The following is a 15775-nucleotide window of genomic DNA, read 5'->3' as shown; positions in this document are numbered from 1 at the left end:
AAAGAGCCTGTCCTGGGTGAGAAGGAGCACAGTGTGGTGCTGTCGCTCTGGACACTTCTACCTAAATCAGACTCCAGCCAGCAGAACTGACCTCTTTGTTTCTGGAACCATTTGTAGATTTTGATAAAAGGGCGTTCTGAACTCTCCTACAGAGATGCTTTACCCCAAATAAAACAACTAGTTTTAAATGACCTCTGATTATTATAGGCCAGATTCCTAAACTACACTTGTGGTTTGGTGCAACATAGAAGGGAGTGACTTATTTTGCAAGGTTACACTAATTAAAGGACAGTAGTTGTTTAAGTTCCTTTTTTCATTCCAACATTTATGTTCCCTAATTAAACCCAAATTTCATTGGTAAATGAAAGCTAAGAAAAAGATTCCCTGATAACTATAACCTGAAAATGGTGAAGTGAAAAAATACCAACCAGCAGAGACCAACTCAGCGTGTTAGGAGCCCCAGGTTCAAGTCTGGGCTGCAAGGTGAACAAACTGTGTCATCCTAGGCAAATTCCTTAATTCCTCATTGTTGTGGGGTATTTTCCACATAGAAAGTGAAACTGATAATTGCCTCTCTGCTTCTTGGGGATGTGGTGAAGATAAGTGAGATAAAGTATTATAAATGCTTTGGGCTCATTGAGAAAGGCATTGCTCACATTCAAGTTGTTTTGTCATGCTTACTTTATTGTAGCATTATTTATGCCTCTGGCCCCTATAGTTTAAGCATCTGGGTGCTTCTGGGTTTTCCAGTCCTGGATAGACTTCCACAGCCCAGCATGCATCCCTGGGGAGGGAGAAGCAGAATGTCTTGCACAGGCCAACCTATAGCTTTCACATAAGTAATGACAAGCCAAAGGGATCCTTCAAGGTTCTCTCTGTGCCTGATTCACGCACTCTGCAGAACAAAATTAAATAGCCACAGCTTCAAAATGTTCAGATGAAGTGATAGATTAAAACAATGAAGAAAAATGTGTTGACTACACTTGGCGTGAGAAACAAAGCATGGTGGTGACTTCAGTGAGCATCAGGGAGATGCTATAGAGATGACTGACGTCCATCTGTTGTAGGGGACCTGCAGCTGTGTGTCTAAGGGTTTCTCCATCAGGTGTCCATCCTGCGTCGATGAGATAACTCCAGAACAAGTCTTGGACGGTAAGGACTCAGGCAGACTGCACCTCAGTTCTTGTCTGGCGATCATCTCTGGGTGGTGTTGGGTGTGTCCGGCTGTCGTGCATTTCAATGGAAGCAAATAGAACACTCTCTGTGTTTCTCAAGCCCAGTCATGCAATTGCTCCTCCTCTTCTTTGAGTTTTTTCTCTTCCTCTGTTCCCAAAGGGATGTTAAAGTCATGGACCTACGGGCTCTCTCCCTTTAATGACGAATCCAGTCTTTGTTCACTCCTTGCCCTTGCCCATAGTAAGCCTCCATTCCTGGGGTCCTCCTGCCTGGCTCCAAGCCACATTCCTCAGTGTCTGGAGAAAAGGGGTTCTAAAGGTGCCAGCTGGAGCCCTACAGCGGAGCCACGGCGATGCACAGCCCTCATCGTGCACTTTTCCAGAGAGTCAGTTTGCACGGTGTAGATGCCAAATCTGAGGAATATCGCACATCCCTGTTACACTCCCAGCTTTCCTCTCAGTTCCCCAGTTTTCCAGTGGTTCTTGCTTGGATTAGAGTGTGTCAAACCTCATAAGGGGTGCCTCCGCTCCAGGAAGATGCCAAAGAGAGGCTCTCGCTGTAGAAGCACTCATCGTGCAGGACCTGCCCTCCGGCCCTAGAGTGCTTGTCAACAGCTCTTTCCATTCCCTTGAGTGCTTGCCTCTCATCCTTTCCCCGGGGCGTCTTCACAATTTGAATACCACACTTCCCATATTCCTAAGTAGGAGCAAAACTAAACCTATGTACTGATCCAAGTTAATGAAGGGGGAACATAGCTGCTTATCAAAGAAAAGACAAAGTTTCCTACTTAGCACAAATATTTTTCTAACTAAAATCTGGTGAAACAAGAGACAATATTTATGCACCACGCTTAAAAGCTGAGGGAAAATGCCCAGAGGTGCATCATATTTACTCTCCCACCCTCTCTTTGCACTGACAGAACCTGTGGTGAACATGAACACATCTTTTTAGAACATTTCTGTGTCTTTTTCCTAGTCTGCCTTGCCATGGGCCCCTCCCTGCTTTCTGAATAATTTTTTTTTAAAAGAATACATTTAATTACTGTGTGTGCCAAAGTTAAGGTGGAAACAGAGCCTGCTGGCTGGGGTGAATTTTTTAAATATTACTTTATTTCTAAATAAAACTTTATTTTCTTTGAATAGAAGAGAGATGCTGTGAAGGGTGGGAAGCACAGTAAGTAGTTATACCCGAAATAAGAGAAGGAAGATCATTTCAATCCCCATTAGCTCCTTGGAAGGCTTTTCACACACACACACCCACATACCACACACACTCGCAGACCTCCCTGCCAGATGCTGAAAGCCCTACTGCCCTGAAGGACTGCTGCTGGAAAGGCTGACACACACGTCTAAGACACAATTCCTGGGAATCCAGCAGCTTCAGGTTCGATTTCCTTCCTAAGAGAACAATGAACGTGACCCCTAGAGAGCTGTTAGGGCAGAGCTGCTTCCTCCCGTGAGGAGCCCTCCGGCCCCAGCATGAAGTCATCTCAGAGCTGAAGACAATTGAGTCTAATTTGCATATTTGACTTAAAACAAGCCTTCTAGTCCAGCTAGGCAGAAGGATTTGGGTTGAAAGCTATGAAATCCCTCCACATGAGTCATTTCTAAAACAAAGAAGGAAAAGAACTCATTGGGTGATCCTGACTCTGAGAGGATGGCTTGCAGAAACACACAAGACCTGGGCTCTGGGTCCCCAGAATCCCTTCCCCTTTGACCTGCCTCTCAAGACAGCGTGCTAGGGAACTGTCTCTTTAAATGCATGCTTTAAATTTTTTAATTAGATTTTTAATTTTAAAGTAACACATGCTTATGCATAAAATTCAATTCTGATGGTATGAGTGTATCAGGTGAATACTTGATATGGGACACTTCCCCACACCCCATGCTGTGCTTCCTGTACTCCATCCCATGGTCCATTTCCACAGCTTCTCAACCCCCTTCTGCATTTCCTGTGAGCTGGGGATTAAGGGTTTTGTTTGTTTGTTTGTTTGTTTGAGGAGGAAATGGTGCAGGCCTCCCAAAAGTTAGACCAGGCCTGAGTGTGTGATTTAGGAAGGGGAGTTCTCACCCAGCTTGGTCACCAAGGCCAAGTGTGCATATTGGGCAAGTCCCCTATACCTTGGGCCAGACCAAAAAATGAAAGCAGTTTTGACTCTCTCAGGCTTGTGGTGATTAAGAATGAACAACATTGATGACAAGAGCTTTCTTACTTGAGATGATGTTCATGATAACAATAGCAGCTAACACTCATCTATGGGCCAGGCACATCATTCTCAGTGTTTAATGCATATTAACGCATCCAAGCCTCACAAATAACAATAAAGTGGGTGCCGTTATTTTCCCCTTTACGCAGATGAAGAAACAAGGGTATGATCTGCCTAATGTTGCATAGCTTGTAAAGAACAGAACATTTGCTTGAACAAAGGAGAAAACTGGCACAGGAGTGTTACATGAGCTCCCCAAGGTTGCACAGCTAGTTGGGGGGGTGGGGGGTTGGCTTCCATCTCCATCTCCCTTTCAGTGCCCATCACAGGGCCAGCTAAGCTAAAAACAGACATGATGGAGTGCTATTCCTCTGCAAGAATCACTACTGAGAAAGGAAATGCCCTTTTCTCAAATGAGAGGCAGAAGAAAGTAGGGGACCTGGGCAAGTTCACCGTCTTCCAGGTTCTGGAAAACAGAGTTGATGTCAGCCTTTCTTCTTGTCTTAGGGGATGTGAATGAGCTGATGGATATGGTTTGCCACCATGTTCCGGAGGCGAAGCTGGTGGAATGTGTTGGTCAAGAGCTCATCTTCCTTCTTCCCAATAAGAATTTCAAGCAGAGGGCATACGCCAGCCTTTTCAGAGAGCTGGAGGAGACCCTGGCTGACCTGGGGCTCAGCAGTTTTGGAATTTCTGACACTCCCCTGGAAGAGGTAAGGCAGAGATTCCAGGTGGTTGCTGTCAGGTACCAGAAGAGGTGGTTCTTTGCCAAAGTCTAACACAAAAGTCTAGAAGGGAAATTCTATAAAGGCAAAAAACCATAATTCCTCACCGAAGCATAGCAACTATCTTCATTTTTGGCTTATTTCTTTCTGCCTTTGTCCATACGCGCACATATTTTACATAGTTGTGGTCACCATATACATACACTTTTGTATTTATAGAAGACTATGTTCTTAGACAAAGAGTCATAATGTATTTTCTTCCTATGATGAAGCAATCCCCGACAAAATTGAGCTTGGGTTAGATTTTTCTGAGAGTGGGAATGCCTAAACCAAATTCTCTCTTTTTTCCTCCTTGACAGATTTTTCTGAAGGTCACGGAGGATTGTGAGTCAGGACCTCTGTTTGCTGGTATGGCGCCCGAGTGTGGAGTTTGTTCCCTTACCACACCCACAAGCTCTGTCTTGAAAGCCTAAGGAAAAGTGCATAAAACAACAAAGGAGGCAAACACTCCTCCATCGCCTTCGTCTGACCCCAAAATAACAGGCATTTTGCACTCTCAATTCCTTTGATTGACAAAGGAAAGACAAATGGAATTAGATCTGGGTGGGAAGACTCTAGACGAAATCAGGATTCTTAAGGAGGTCAGGCTGGGAGCTTCACCACCCCCAAGCTTCTCACCCTTCCTGGTCTCCTGTTCCTGCCACATCACCATCCTCATCTCCTAGTCTTATCTCTGCCAGGCCTCTGATCCACTCCTGCTTGCATGAGTGACAGCTCGCAGAGTTCTTAGAGATAATGGTGACAGTAAATACAACCCAGATGCCAGCTAGGACCTCCTGGCCTCTTTGAGGTGGAGATAAAATTATTCTGAGCCCTCGTTTAGTGCACTGCGGAGCTTCGAAACTGTGGAGACCATAATTGCTGTGGATTCTGGGGGTTTCTCTTCCATATGTGTGAGCCCGGCCACCAACCATCCCCTTCCGTGATTTCTACCAAATCTCAGAGCCACACAAAGCACTCATGAGTGCAGTGGATTTTACTGGGGAGGGTGGAGGATGGGGACATGGACATGCAGGAGAGCTTACCTGCTGCGACACAGGCCACTTCTGATAGAACAACAGGCATCCACCCACTCTGATAAAATGCTCTCCCTGGCTTCTCCCTTCCCATTCCATTTTCCTCTCTTCTGGTCAGAGGCAAAGCTGTGAGGCAATTCTCATTTGCTGTCTTGGGCACCTGCCATTGGTTACCTCTTTCTACCCAGTGTAACATATCACAGTATTTTTGTGTGCAAAGACTGTTTCCTCTTTGTTAGTTTCCGGTGCTAGCTCTATGTCACGGTTTTCATCTTGCTTTGTAAGTGATCCCAGCTATGCCTAGAACTAACAATAGTCAAATATATCAGCCCAGACATGTGCCATGACCCAGTTAGGCTGTGTGGCAGCCAGAAGAGGTGGCCATCCAGGCAGAGTGGGGAGAAAGGTGCAGTGCTCTGGAGGGGGTGGGAGCAGCTCACCACAGGGCCCAGGTCTTCTTTCCAGCTTTGTAGACACGGGAATTAAATTCCCTCAGCTCACCGAAGGACAAAAACTTACATTAACCAAAACCAGAATGAAAACATGCTAATTTATATTAGAAGCTATGATGGATTCAAGAATCAGGGCCTTTAATCTGCACAGAATGCTCCTTCTTAATAATTAGGTCCTGGGACTTCCCTGGTGGTGCAGTGGTTAAGAGTCTGCCTGCCAGTGAAGGGGACACGGGTTCGATCCCTGGTCCAGGAAGATCCCACATGCTGTGGAGCAACTAAGCCTGTGCACCACAACTACTGAGTCTGTGTGCTGCAACTACTGAAGCCCGCACACCTGGAGCCCATACTCCACAACAAGAGAAGCCACTGCAAAGGGAAGCCCGCGCACCGCAATGAGGAGTAGCCCCGATCGCCGCAACTAGAGACAGCCTGCGTGCAGCAACGAAGACCCAACACAGCCAATAAATAAATAAATAAATAATTAGGTCCTTTTAGAAGAATAAATTACACATCAGAAGACTGGTCATTCTGGACACAGAATAGAATGTTCCAAAGAGACAGTCAAGGGTAGGGGTTAAGAGCATAGCCTCTAGAGTGAAGCAGACCAAACATCAAACCTGAACTCTGTAATTTGCTAATTGAGTGGCTTTGGGTAAATACTTAGCTTCTTTTTTTGTTTATGAGAACTCTTAAGATTCAATCCCTTAACAACTTCTGTGTATAAAGTGCTGCAGTGTTAATTAATTTTATCATGTTGTACATTACATCCCTAGTACTTATTAATACTTAGTTTCTTTGTACCTCAGTTTCCTCATATGCAAAATGGGGATAATAGTATCCACCTTTTAAGGTTATTAAGAGAATTAAATGAGCTGAAACATACCAAGTCTTAACACAGTATGCAATTTCTGGTTATGATTCAGCAGCACCCTAATCTCAACACTTACAAATATCTCTTACGTCAAACTCAGCCCTAATTTATACCTTACAAAGGGCTAAGTATCCGTTGTTTTATTTGATTGTCACTATAACCTCGTGAGGCTGATAGGGCAGGGATTGACCCCATCTGGGGAAACTGAGCTCATGTAAGTTGGATGACTTGCCTTAAAGTCACACAGGCTTTTGAGTCTTACTATTCCCTGGTCTCAGCTCTCAAATCTAGGACCCTCAATTATACACTCCCACTGTCTCCCATTTTTCAGGTGGCTGATTGTATTTGTTTTGAATAGGCTCCGTTTTAGAGGATGGCATTTTTCTGATCTTCAGAGTCTGAAGGAGCCTGTGGCTGTCTATGGAGTCATATATTACATGGTACCAAGAGGGTCCAAGTCATTTCTGAAGGGTGGCTCACTGCCAGTGGCCTCTGGAGGGCAGCAGAAAGCCAGAGAGAAACAGACCTGAAGCCCTCAACTCTGGTCTGGACCGTGGACTCCAGTCTGGATGGGGCATCAGGGAGAGAGCAAAGCTCAGAGGATAGACACGAGGACAGGCAGCAGCAATCCTACCAGAGGGAGGGCCATCCACAACAGACATCAAATCTGAGCCCAGATCAAGAGAAAGGACTTGGAGATGGGACTCTGGTGCCAGGTAGTCAGTGAGCCTGCAGAAATTCTCCACCCTCTGAGTAGCAGGCCTGGTACATGGCAGCTGCCCGTGAACATTAGCTGAAAGGATGACTCAGCTGACCCAGCTCCCTTTGCAGCTGCCCTTGTCCTGGGAGGCTTGAGGAGAAAGCAGCTAGGGGCAACTAGCCATCCTCTAGGCCCTCTATGTCCAACAACATATTCTGCGAATAAATATTAATCAGTGATGATAAACTATAGCTTCAACATAACAGATGACTTACAATAGTTTATAAAACACATTCACATGTGTTAGCTCATTTAATCTTCATAAAAACCTTTTTCTTGTTTTCATTTTACAGATGAGAAAACTCAGATTCAGACAGGTTGAGTCACTTAGCCAAATTTGAACATCTAGTAAGAGTCAGGATTCAAACCCAGGTCTCCTAACTCCTAGTTCATTGCTCTTCCCACCACTTCTCGGTGACCTCTCAAAATTTAGAAAGAACCAAATCAACTCTGACTTTCATTTTTTTTACGTACGCAGGTTATACATGAATATATTTTGTTGTTAAATTCAAATAATACAAAAAACACTAACCCTTCCCACTTCATCCCATGCCCTTATGCAGCTCTGCCCCTGAAGCCGTAACCTCTTTTAACAATTGACAGGTATTCTTTCAGAGCTTTGCATATGTGTACACATTGTGAGTGTATGTGTATACATAAAATATGTTTCTTTGCATATGATAAATATGCTGTCTAACACAAATATGATCTTATTACACATATTGTTCTGCACCTTTTGTTTTTTTGGTTTTTTTTACTTACATGTGTCAGACCTCTCTGTCTTGTTCCCTTTAACTACTGTAGAGAATTTTAAAGCAATTTCAGGCAATTCTGTCTATAGATGATTTATATCAGAAAATAGAATTTTAAAAAGTTTATTAACCTTCCGGGCCTGATATTTTGTCGCTGACTTAAATGAAGGGAAAATTTACACAGTAAGCAAACAATGGTCTTGTGAATGCTTTTCTAAACTATTAATTCCATCTCCCAAACCAGGCGGCACTCAGCAGAAAAGAGAAAACATCAGTCTTCGCCACCCCTGTTTGGATTCTAGCAGGAAGGCCAGCCAGACTCCACAGGGCTCCAACCGGCACCCCACGGAGCCCGCTGCTCCCCCGGAGCAGGATGGGCACAGCCGACTTAACACGGGAGTGCAGCTGGCCCTCCAGCACGTGCAGGCGCTGCTGGTCAAGCGGTTCCACCACACTGTCCGCAGCCACAAGGACTTCCTGGCCCAGGTATTACCGCAGTCTTTGGCTGTGCTTGTTTGCCGGTGGCCACGCCTACCAGACCTCTCCCAGCCTCCCCATCCTCTCTCAGGCTTTCTGGTGCACATGGGGTCAGACACTGCGATGAGCACCCTCTTTGAGTTCTGTCAGCTTTGTTTCCTCCCTGCCAACCTTTGTTTCTTTTTGGTAACACAAAGCTTCTTTGTAAGTACTCTATCTCACTTAGCAGAGAAAACAGAATAATAGTGGATATGTTAATATTGCTTTTATTTTTATAGGGGAGGGTGAAGTCATGTTTTCATTCATTTTTTTGCAGTGACCTTACATATCAAGGTCATTGTCCGCTTTTTCTTTTTATACTTTTTGTTCAGAAACAGAAACTCTGGTTCACGTCTGGCTGAGCATTGGCCTACTTCAGGGTTCAGTGTTAACCTGCTTCAACCACCCTTCAAAGGTTACCAGAACATTCTGTGTTCTCCTTCACAACCTGCCTTTGCACTTCCTCCCATCATGTTCCCCAGAAGGCTCACCTTCTCCATCAGGGCCCAGTTATGAGGCTGTTGGATAAATGTTTAAAAGTGTGTGTGTGTGTGTGTGTGTGTGTGTGTGTGTGTGTGTAACATACCACAGCCCAAGTTACCATGTTTATTTTCCCACAGATTGTGCTCCCGGCCACTTTTGTGTTTCTGGCTCTGATGCTTTCCATCATCATCCCTCCTTTTGGCGAATATCCTGCTTTAACCCTTCACCCCTGGATGTATGGGCAGCAGTATACCTTCTTCAGGTGCGTAGACTCATCCTCAGATGTCATCATCCACCTCCTTGGGTTGTGGGGCTCCTGGGTCACCTGCTGCTTGGTGCGGCCCTGACCTTCCCACTCTCTGGGACAGTCACCAGCATCATAGTGCTCCTCAGGCTGCCCTCAGAAAGGAAATTAATGTGTCTGCCACTTGGGAAAGGTGACCCCCAAGTGGACACGCAAGACTGCCAGGAGGAAAGAAAGAGAATGCAAAGGTTGGGTGAGTGGGTTGAAGCTCCATTTTTTGAAGTGCAGACCTGATATGGAATCAGACCACTGGTGTGTTCAGATAGCCTACCCCCCTTCTCAGGAGACCTATAGCCACCTCAAGGCAGAATCCTTTGCCTTGTTTACATGCCTGGCATGTAGTAGCCATTCAACAGACATTTGCTGCGTTGCATGTTGGCTGCTTTGTCCCTCTGTCCCAGTCACATGCCCATCGAGTAAACCCCTCTCACTCTGTCTAGCATGGACCAGCCGGACAGCGAGCGGCTCATGGTACTTGCAGACGTCCTCGTGAATAAGCCAGGCTTTGGCAACCGCTGCCTGAAGGAAGAGTGGCTTCCGTAAGTCCCTGCGCACCCCTGCCCTAACACCAACAGCTGCCCTGGGAGACCCTGATGGTGGGGGCCTGGGATGGCAGGGTTGGGAGAGGCCCCATCTCCGTCCTGCTCTGTATTACACGAACACTACCATACCCCTGAGCAGCACTCACCCGGCCTCTCCATCAACACCTCTGTGCAAGGGTGTTCACTGCCCCTCAGGAAGCCCCTGCACCACGGGACAGCTCTGTATTTCTATAGTTCTCCATATAAAAGTACCATACTGAGTTGACATATGCTACTCACAACTTATTTGAAAGGAATCTGAATGGAGAAGGGGGGCAGATAGGGGATGTGCCCTTGTGTGATTGGACCTAGAATGGCATTAGTTACATATATGGCCAACTTTCAATTATTGCTTTAAGTGTGGAGAAGAGAGTTCTAGAGGGCAGTTGAAATCCACCAAGAATTCAAAACGTTCAATGTAATTTTAACTGCTTCTCTCATCCAGTCTTTTTCAGAGTTATTGATAAGGACCAAAATAGATTAATTTCAAAACCTCTTGTATTTGTTCTCTAAACGGCGAGAGCTGCCAGCAGATAAAAGGGAGATTAAGCCATCCACAAGCTAGATAATTTTTCCCAGCCCCACCCACATCTAGTGAATCAATAAAATTCTAGTCTTGATTTTTTCTTGAGCGGAAACCAACCTCCAAGAGTAGAAGAAAATGCATGGGTCCGAGGAGGAGGAAAGGCTCAGAAGGAGAGGGTTGGGCACTGTTTCTCATTCTGAGGAATTTTTATCAACCTTGAAGCTGATTGTGGAATATGTTCTTGTCTTCCATGAGGGCGTTCCCCTGTGGCAATTCAACCCCCTGGAAGACTCCCTCTGTGTCCCCGGATGTCACCCACCTGCTCCAGAAGCAGATATGGACAGCAGACCACCCCTCGCCTTCCTGCAGGTGCAGCACCAGAGAGAAGCTCACCATGCTCCCCGAGTGCCCTGAGGGCGCAGGGGGGCTCCCACCCCCTCAGGTACCTCCCCGTCCAGGGGCTGCTAGGGCCCTGAGCCTGTCTGTGACCACAGCCATTGCGCCTCCTGAGTTTCTAGCCAACTAACGTTTCAAACTGACGGCTGAGTGAAGGACTAAATGAGGCTCCAGGTCCTTACCACCTGGAGGAAGCCACTGACCAAAAGCTTCATTTCCACCAAACACTCCCCATTCAATCTAGTAAGAAAATATCTTTAAGTATTGAGAAAATTACACATCAGGCATGATCGCTATAGAAAAATTAGACAATACAGACAAGTCAGAACAAAAAAAAATTACCCCATCACTTGGGATAACCACCAATAACATTTAGTTTTTATCCATTCAAACAGGATTATATTCAAAATGCTGTCCTGAAACCTGCTATTTTCACTTAACAACATATCATGAACATATGGCCATGACAGTAACTATACATCTACATTATCGTTTTTTTTGTTTTGTTTTGTTTTTTTGCGGTACGCGGGCCTCTCACTGTTGTGGCCTCTCCCGCTGCGGAGCACAGGCTCCAGACGCGCAGGCTCAGCGGCCACGGCTCACGGGCCCAGCCGCTCCGCGGCATGTGGGATCTTCCCGGACCGGGACACGAACCCGTGTCCCCTGCATCGGCAGGCGGACTCTCAACCACTGCGCCACCAGGGAAGCCCTACATTATCGTTTTTAATGCCTGCACACTATCCTACTGTTTGGATTTACTTTAATTTACTTAACTACTCTCTCACTGTTGGACATGAGGGCTTCCAATTTTTCTGTTATCAACAGTGTTGTAGTGTCCCTTCAAATGCACACTTACTAACAATTTTAATTAAGAAACTCTCCATGTGCTGTGTAATTAACATGCGCACACACACACACACACACACACACACACACACACACACACACACACCTAGCAACCTATGTTTTGCAGGGATAACAACAATCTTGTCTCTGAGCAGCCTCCTCTCTCAGGAGTTCTGAATGCCAGAATGTATCACAGTGAGCCACTCCAGGGGTTTCAGAGACAGTGAATGAAGCCAGAGAAGTCTCACCTTGTCTCAGGTTGATAACGGGACTCCCAGCTGACTTGCACAGAGCTGGGTCCTACGTGGTCCTCTCTCATGATTTGCCAGTGAATGAACGACTCCCCATGAGGCAGTGTGGCAGGTGGGGCGGGCACCGGTATTGGCCTCAGAGAGCCATGGGTGGGTTACTTGGCCTCTCTGAGCCTTAATTTCTTCACCTATAAATTGGGGATAACTGCACTTATTTCTCAGCATTATTATGAGAATTCAATGAGATAAAGAAACTATTATTTAGAAATAGTTTCAACTCAAGTGATGACAGCCTCAAACTAACTGTGGATAAAATATGACACAACTCGTTTCTTTCTCATGTAAAAGTTTATGTGGGTGGTCCACGGCGTTCTGTTTTGTCACTCCCTCCTTTCTGGTAAACAAGTCAGCCTCCTTGGCCAAGATGGCAGAATCTACTTTCCAGGCAGCAGATGGAAGAAGGGATGAAGAAAAAGGGAGGGCAAAGTGTGTGAATACACTATCTTCAAGGAAGATTTCCAGAAGCTACCACAGAGGCACTTTCATGTGTACATCATTGGCCAGAACGGAACATCACGGGAGACTGGGAACTATCGTCTTTATTCTGGGTGTCCTTGTACCCAACCAAAAAGTCTATTCCTATGGCAAACGGCAGAGGGCAGAGCAGTAATGGGGGACAACTAAATTTTGTCAGTCACAGTTGCTGGCTTGTATATAAATGATTCCGTGTTTATGAGCATCCTACCTTTCCCTTTTTTATGCTAAAAGCATGTACCTTTCTATTTCTCAAGCAATATATTTTCTTTTTGAATCATAACTCAGCCACTACAGCATCACAGGGATCCCAAAAGAGGGACTCAGGGGCTTGTCCCAATTCTCGGTACCCCAGAGGAAGCTTTGCTTCTGTTGGGTTTGCGGAGGTCCCCTGTGGCTGCTTCTGCTCAAATACATCCAGTGGCAGGGCACCGAGGCTGTGACCCTGTGTAGTGAGCCCTTGGCTGGAACAGGGAGGAAAGGCCAAGCATAGCTGTGAGGGACTCATTCCTCAGTGAATCCTGACTTTAAGGCTCACTGCCTCACTTAGAAATGTATTTTCAGTGGTTAGTCCTTGGTCCCTGAGGAAAAAATGTAAAAGACTTTTAGCCAAAGTCTGGTAAAAAGCAAATCAGTTCCTGTGATTTTCTATCACTCCTGCCTCTCCTCACTATCATTCATGCTTCCCTTGGGAGCGTCTACATCAGGCATCTGCACAGAAGCTGCTCTGTGTGTGTGTGAGTGTCTCTCTCGCTTTCACACATACACACACACTTATGTTCACACCCACTCACCACACTCGCTCACACACACTCCCCCATTTGCCTGGAATAAGACCAGAGAGTATGAGTTTGCTTCAGAGATGGTAAATCTTCCTCATCTGGAAAATGGGGTGGTGGCTGTGGTCTTCTCTAGGGTCCCCTCCTGTCCTAACATATTCTTTGAATGGTGTTGGGTCCTGAGGGGGAGGGGCTCCATCCCTGACTTCTGGAATACACAGAGATAAAGTTGTAGGAGGATCTCATTTGACAGAACTTTTAGAAAATATTTTGTCATAAATTCCCAGGCGCCACCCATTGTTCCAGCCTAGATTCCACCAGGGGAGCCTGGCAGTTCACGTGGGTTTTCAGCTTGAGAAGCTGAAAAGAAGCCTGAGAAGCCATTTTCAGCTTGAGAAGCAGGTGACGGAGTGAAAAGAGCAAGGCTATGGAGTCAGACAGATGCAGATTCAAATCCTAGGTCAACCACCCACAAGTTCTAACCTGGTGCAAGTTAGCTAACCTTTCTGAACCTCAGTTTCCCTGTCTATAAATGAAGGCAACAATTCTTCTTTCACAGGATATAAGGATTAAGGCAGATAATGTAGAGCATTTAACGCTGTGCCTGGCGCACAGTAAGCATTCAGGAGGTGCTAGCTCTCCTCCTAGTGTTGAGAGAGGAACAAGGTGAAGAAAGTGAACTGAAGAAGAAGGCAGTAAAATGAGAAAGGGGCGGGAAAGACAGAAACCACGAAAAATAAAAAGAATAGTGTGATGATGGTGGTGTAACACTGCCAGAAATTTCCTCGGCTGCCTCTGGGTGGCACCCTTGGTACCGCAGGTTCATGATTCACCAGAAACTAAACGCTATGTATTCCCAAATTTAAAGTGATATTGCCACCTGGTGGCCAAACTCATGCACTTTTTTTTTAATTCAAATATTTACTGAGCAGCTAAGGAGATACAAAGGTGATTAAAACATGGTCAAAGAGGTGAGGGAAATCCACAAGTAATAGAAAGCAAAGTATAAGGTTCACTGAACCACAGCAGTCAAAAGAAAGTTTTAGGAGATCAAGAGATTGCTTCCAGCCTGGAAGGGGGCAAATCAGGAAAGGGGACTGAGATGAAAATAGAAGACTTCAGTCTGGATTGTTGACGGTACTCAGTTTGGACTATATTTGTCTCTCCTTTTCCCCTCTCCCCATCTTTGGGCTTAATTTACCAGTAGTGCCCAGGATTGTTCAATGCTCTTTTTCTATACTTGCTTGCATTTTTGCTTCAATGTCTTCTACAGAGCTAGGTCCTTTCGGTGTTTTAGGCGTTTTTTCCTGTTTTTTGAAGGATTCTTGACCTTTTGATCTTGGTGTTGATGGTCTTGAGTCTTTTCCATTCTGGTTTGATTTTTGTGCATTTTTGGCTGGAATATCTTGTACAGATTATTTTACTGGAGCTTTTTCTTCAGCTTCCTCGTCATCAAAGTCATCATCATCTTCATCATCATCATCGTCATCTTCATGATCATCTTCATCTTCATCAACAACAAGTTTTACTTTTTTCTGTGGAACCTTGCTACCACTTCCAGGGGCAGACGCTTTCCAGACATACTTAGGAGTGCCGCGTCCTCCTCCTCTTCATCTTCTGACTCTGCGTCTCCCTCCACAGCTACTAAGTGCTGTCCACTAATATGCACAGGCCCTGAGCCACACTTCAACCGTAAGACCACAGGTGGTGTTATTTCAAAGCCCCCAAGGGAAACTGTTGGCTGCACAGACATTTTCAAAGTTGCCAGTGTTACTTTGATTGGACTGCCTTCGTAATTCATCACCTCTGCTTTGACAATGTGCAATTCATCCTTTGCGCCAGCCCCTAAACTGACCGTTCTTGAAGATAACTGGTGCTCATTTCCATCATTATCCACCTTAAAGTGATCATCTTTGTTGGCCTTTAGTTCACAACCGAAAAGATAGTTCTGGGGCCTCAGAGGGCTCATGTCCATGTCCATCGAATCTTCCATGGGTTGGTGGCATGCACTTCAGTGGGAGAGAAGGCGGACGGAGATAAAAGACTACTGTTCCAGGGAACAGTTGCGCAGGACAGAATCACACCAGGGCTCATGCGCTTTTGAATTCTCTAAAATCTTTTGATTAACTCGGAGTTCTTCTAGGTGTATTCTGAAAGTGATTTGTAAATTGTAATGCACGGTTTGCATTCTTTCATTCATGTCAAAATTTATGGTGCCAGCTGTATGCCAGGTACTATTTTCGGTGCTGGGGACACAACAGCTAACAAGTCAGAAAAAGTCCTGGCTCTCACAGAATTTGTATCCAAAAGGGGGTAACAGATGAAAACGAGTAAACAGATTAATTGGAAAGAAAATTTCAGGTAGAGATGAAGATGTGAAGACAGTACTACAGTATGTGACTAGAAATAGAAAATGCTTCTCTGAGGAATAAACTTTGGGCTGAGATTTGAATGATAACAAGTTAGCCATGAGAGGTTGCCCAGGGAGAACATCCCAGGCAGAGGGAGCTGCTGCCAAGTGCAAAACTACAGCAGGAA

The 15775-nt window shown here is 45.5% G+C and overlaps 2 protein-coding genes across 2 annotated transcripts in view; one reads left to right on the top strand and one right to left on the bottom strand.

Annotated features, from left to right (window-relative positions):
- ABCA4 (ATP binding cassette subfamily A member 4) overlaps positions 1-15775 on the top strand; it is a 130898-nt gene that overhangs the window by 82482 nt on the left and 32641 nt on the right. Inside the window, 7 exon segments of the mRNA XM_007468108.1 lie at positions 1068-1152; positions 3890-4095; positions 4467-4515; positions 8266-8507; positions 9158-9282; positions 9765-9863; positions 10687-10873. Of these exon segments, the coding sequence (XP_007468170.1) occupies positions 1068-1152; positions 3890-4095; positions 4467-4515; positions 8266-8507; positions 9158-9282; positions 9765-9863; positions 10687-10873 (993 nt within the window).
- Positions 14458-15230, bottom strand: LOC103068497 (nucleophosmin-like). Its single transcript, XM_082931432.1, is given in 3 exon segments — positions 14458-14572; positions 14657-14804; positions 14807-15230. Coding segments are annotated over 3 exon segments (687 nt in total).

The sequence above is a fragment of the Lipotes vexillifer genome, unplaced genomic scaffold, assembly GCF_000442215.2.
Source record: "Lipotes vexillifer unplaced genomic scaffold, Lipotes_vexillifer_v1.1 scaffold905, whole genome shotgun sequence".
Classification (NCBI taxonomy): Eukaryota; Metazoa; Chordata; class Mammalia; order Artiodactyla; family Lipotidae; genus Lipotes; species Lipotes vexillifer.
The sequence above is the reverse complement of the archived record's forward strand: the minus strand, read 5'-3'. Positions and strand labels throughout refer to the sequence as shown.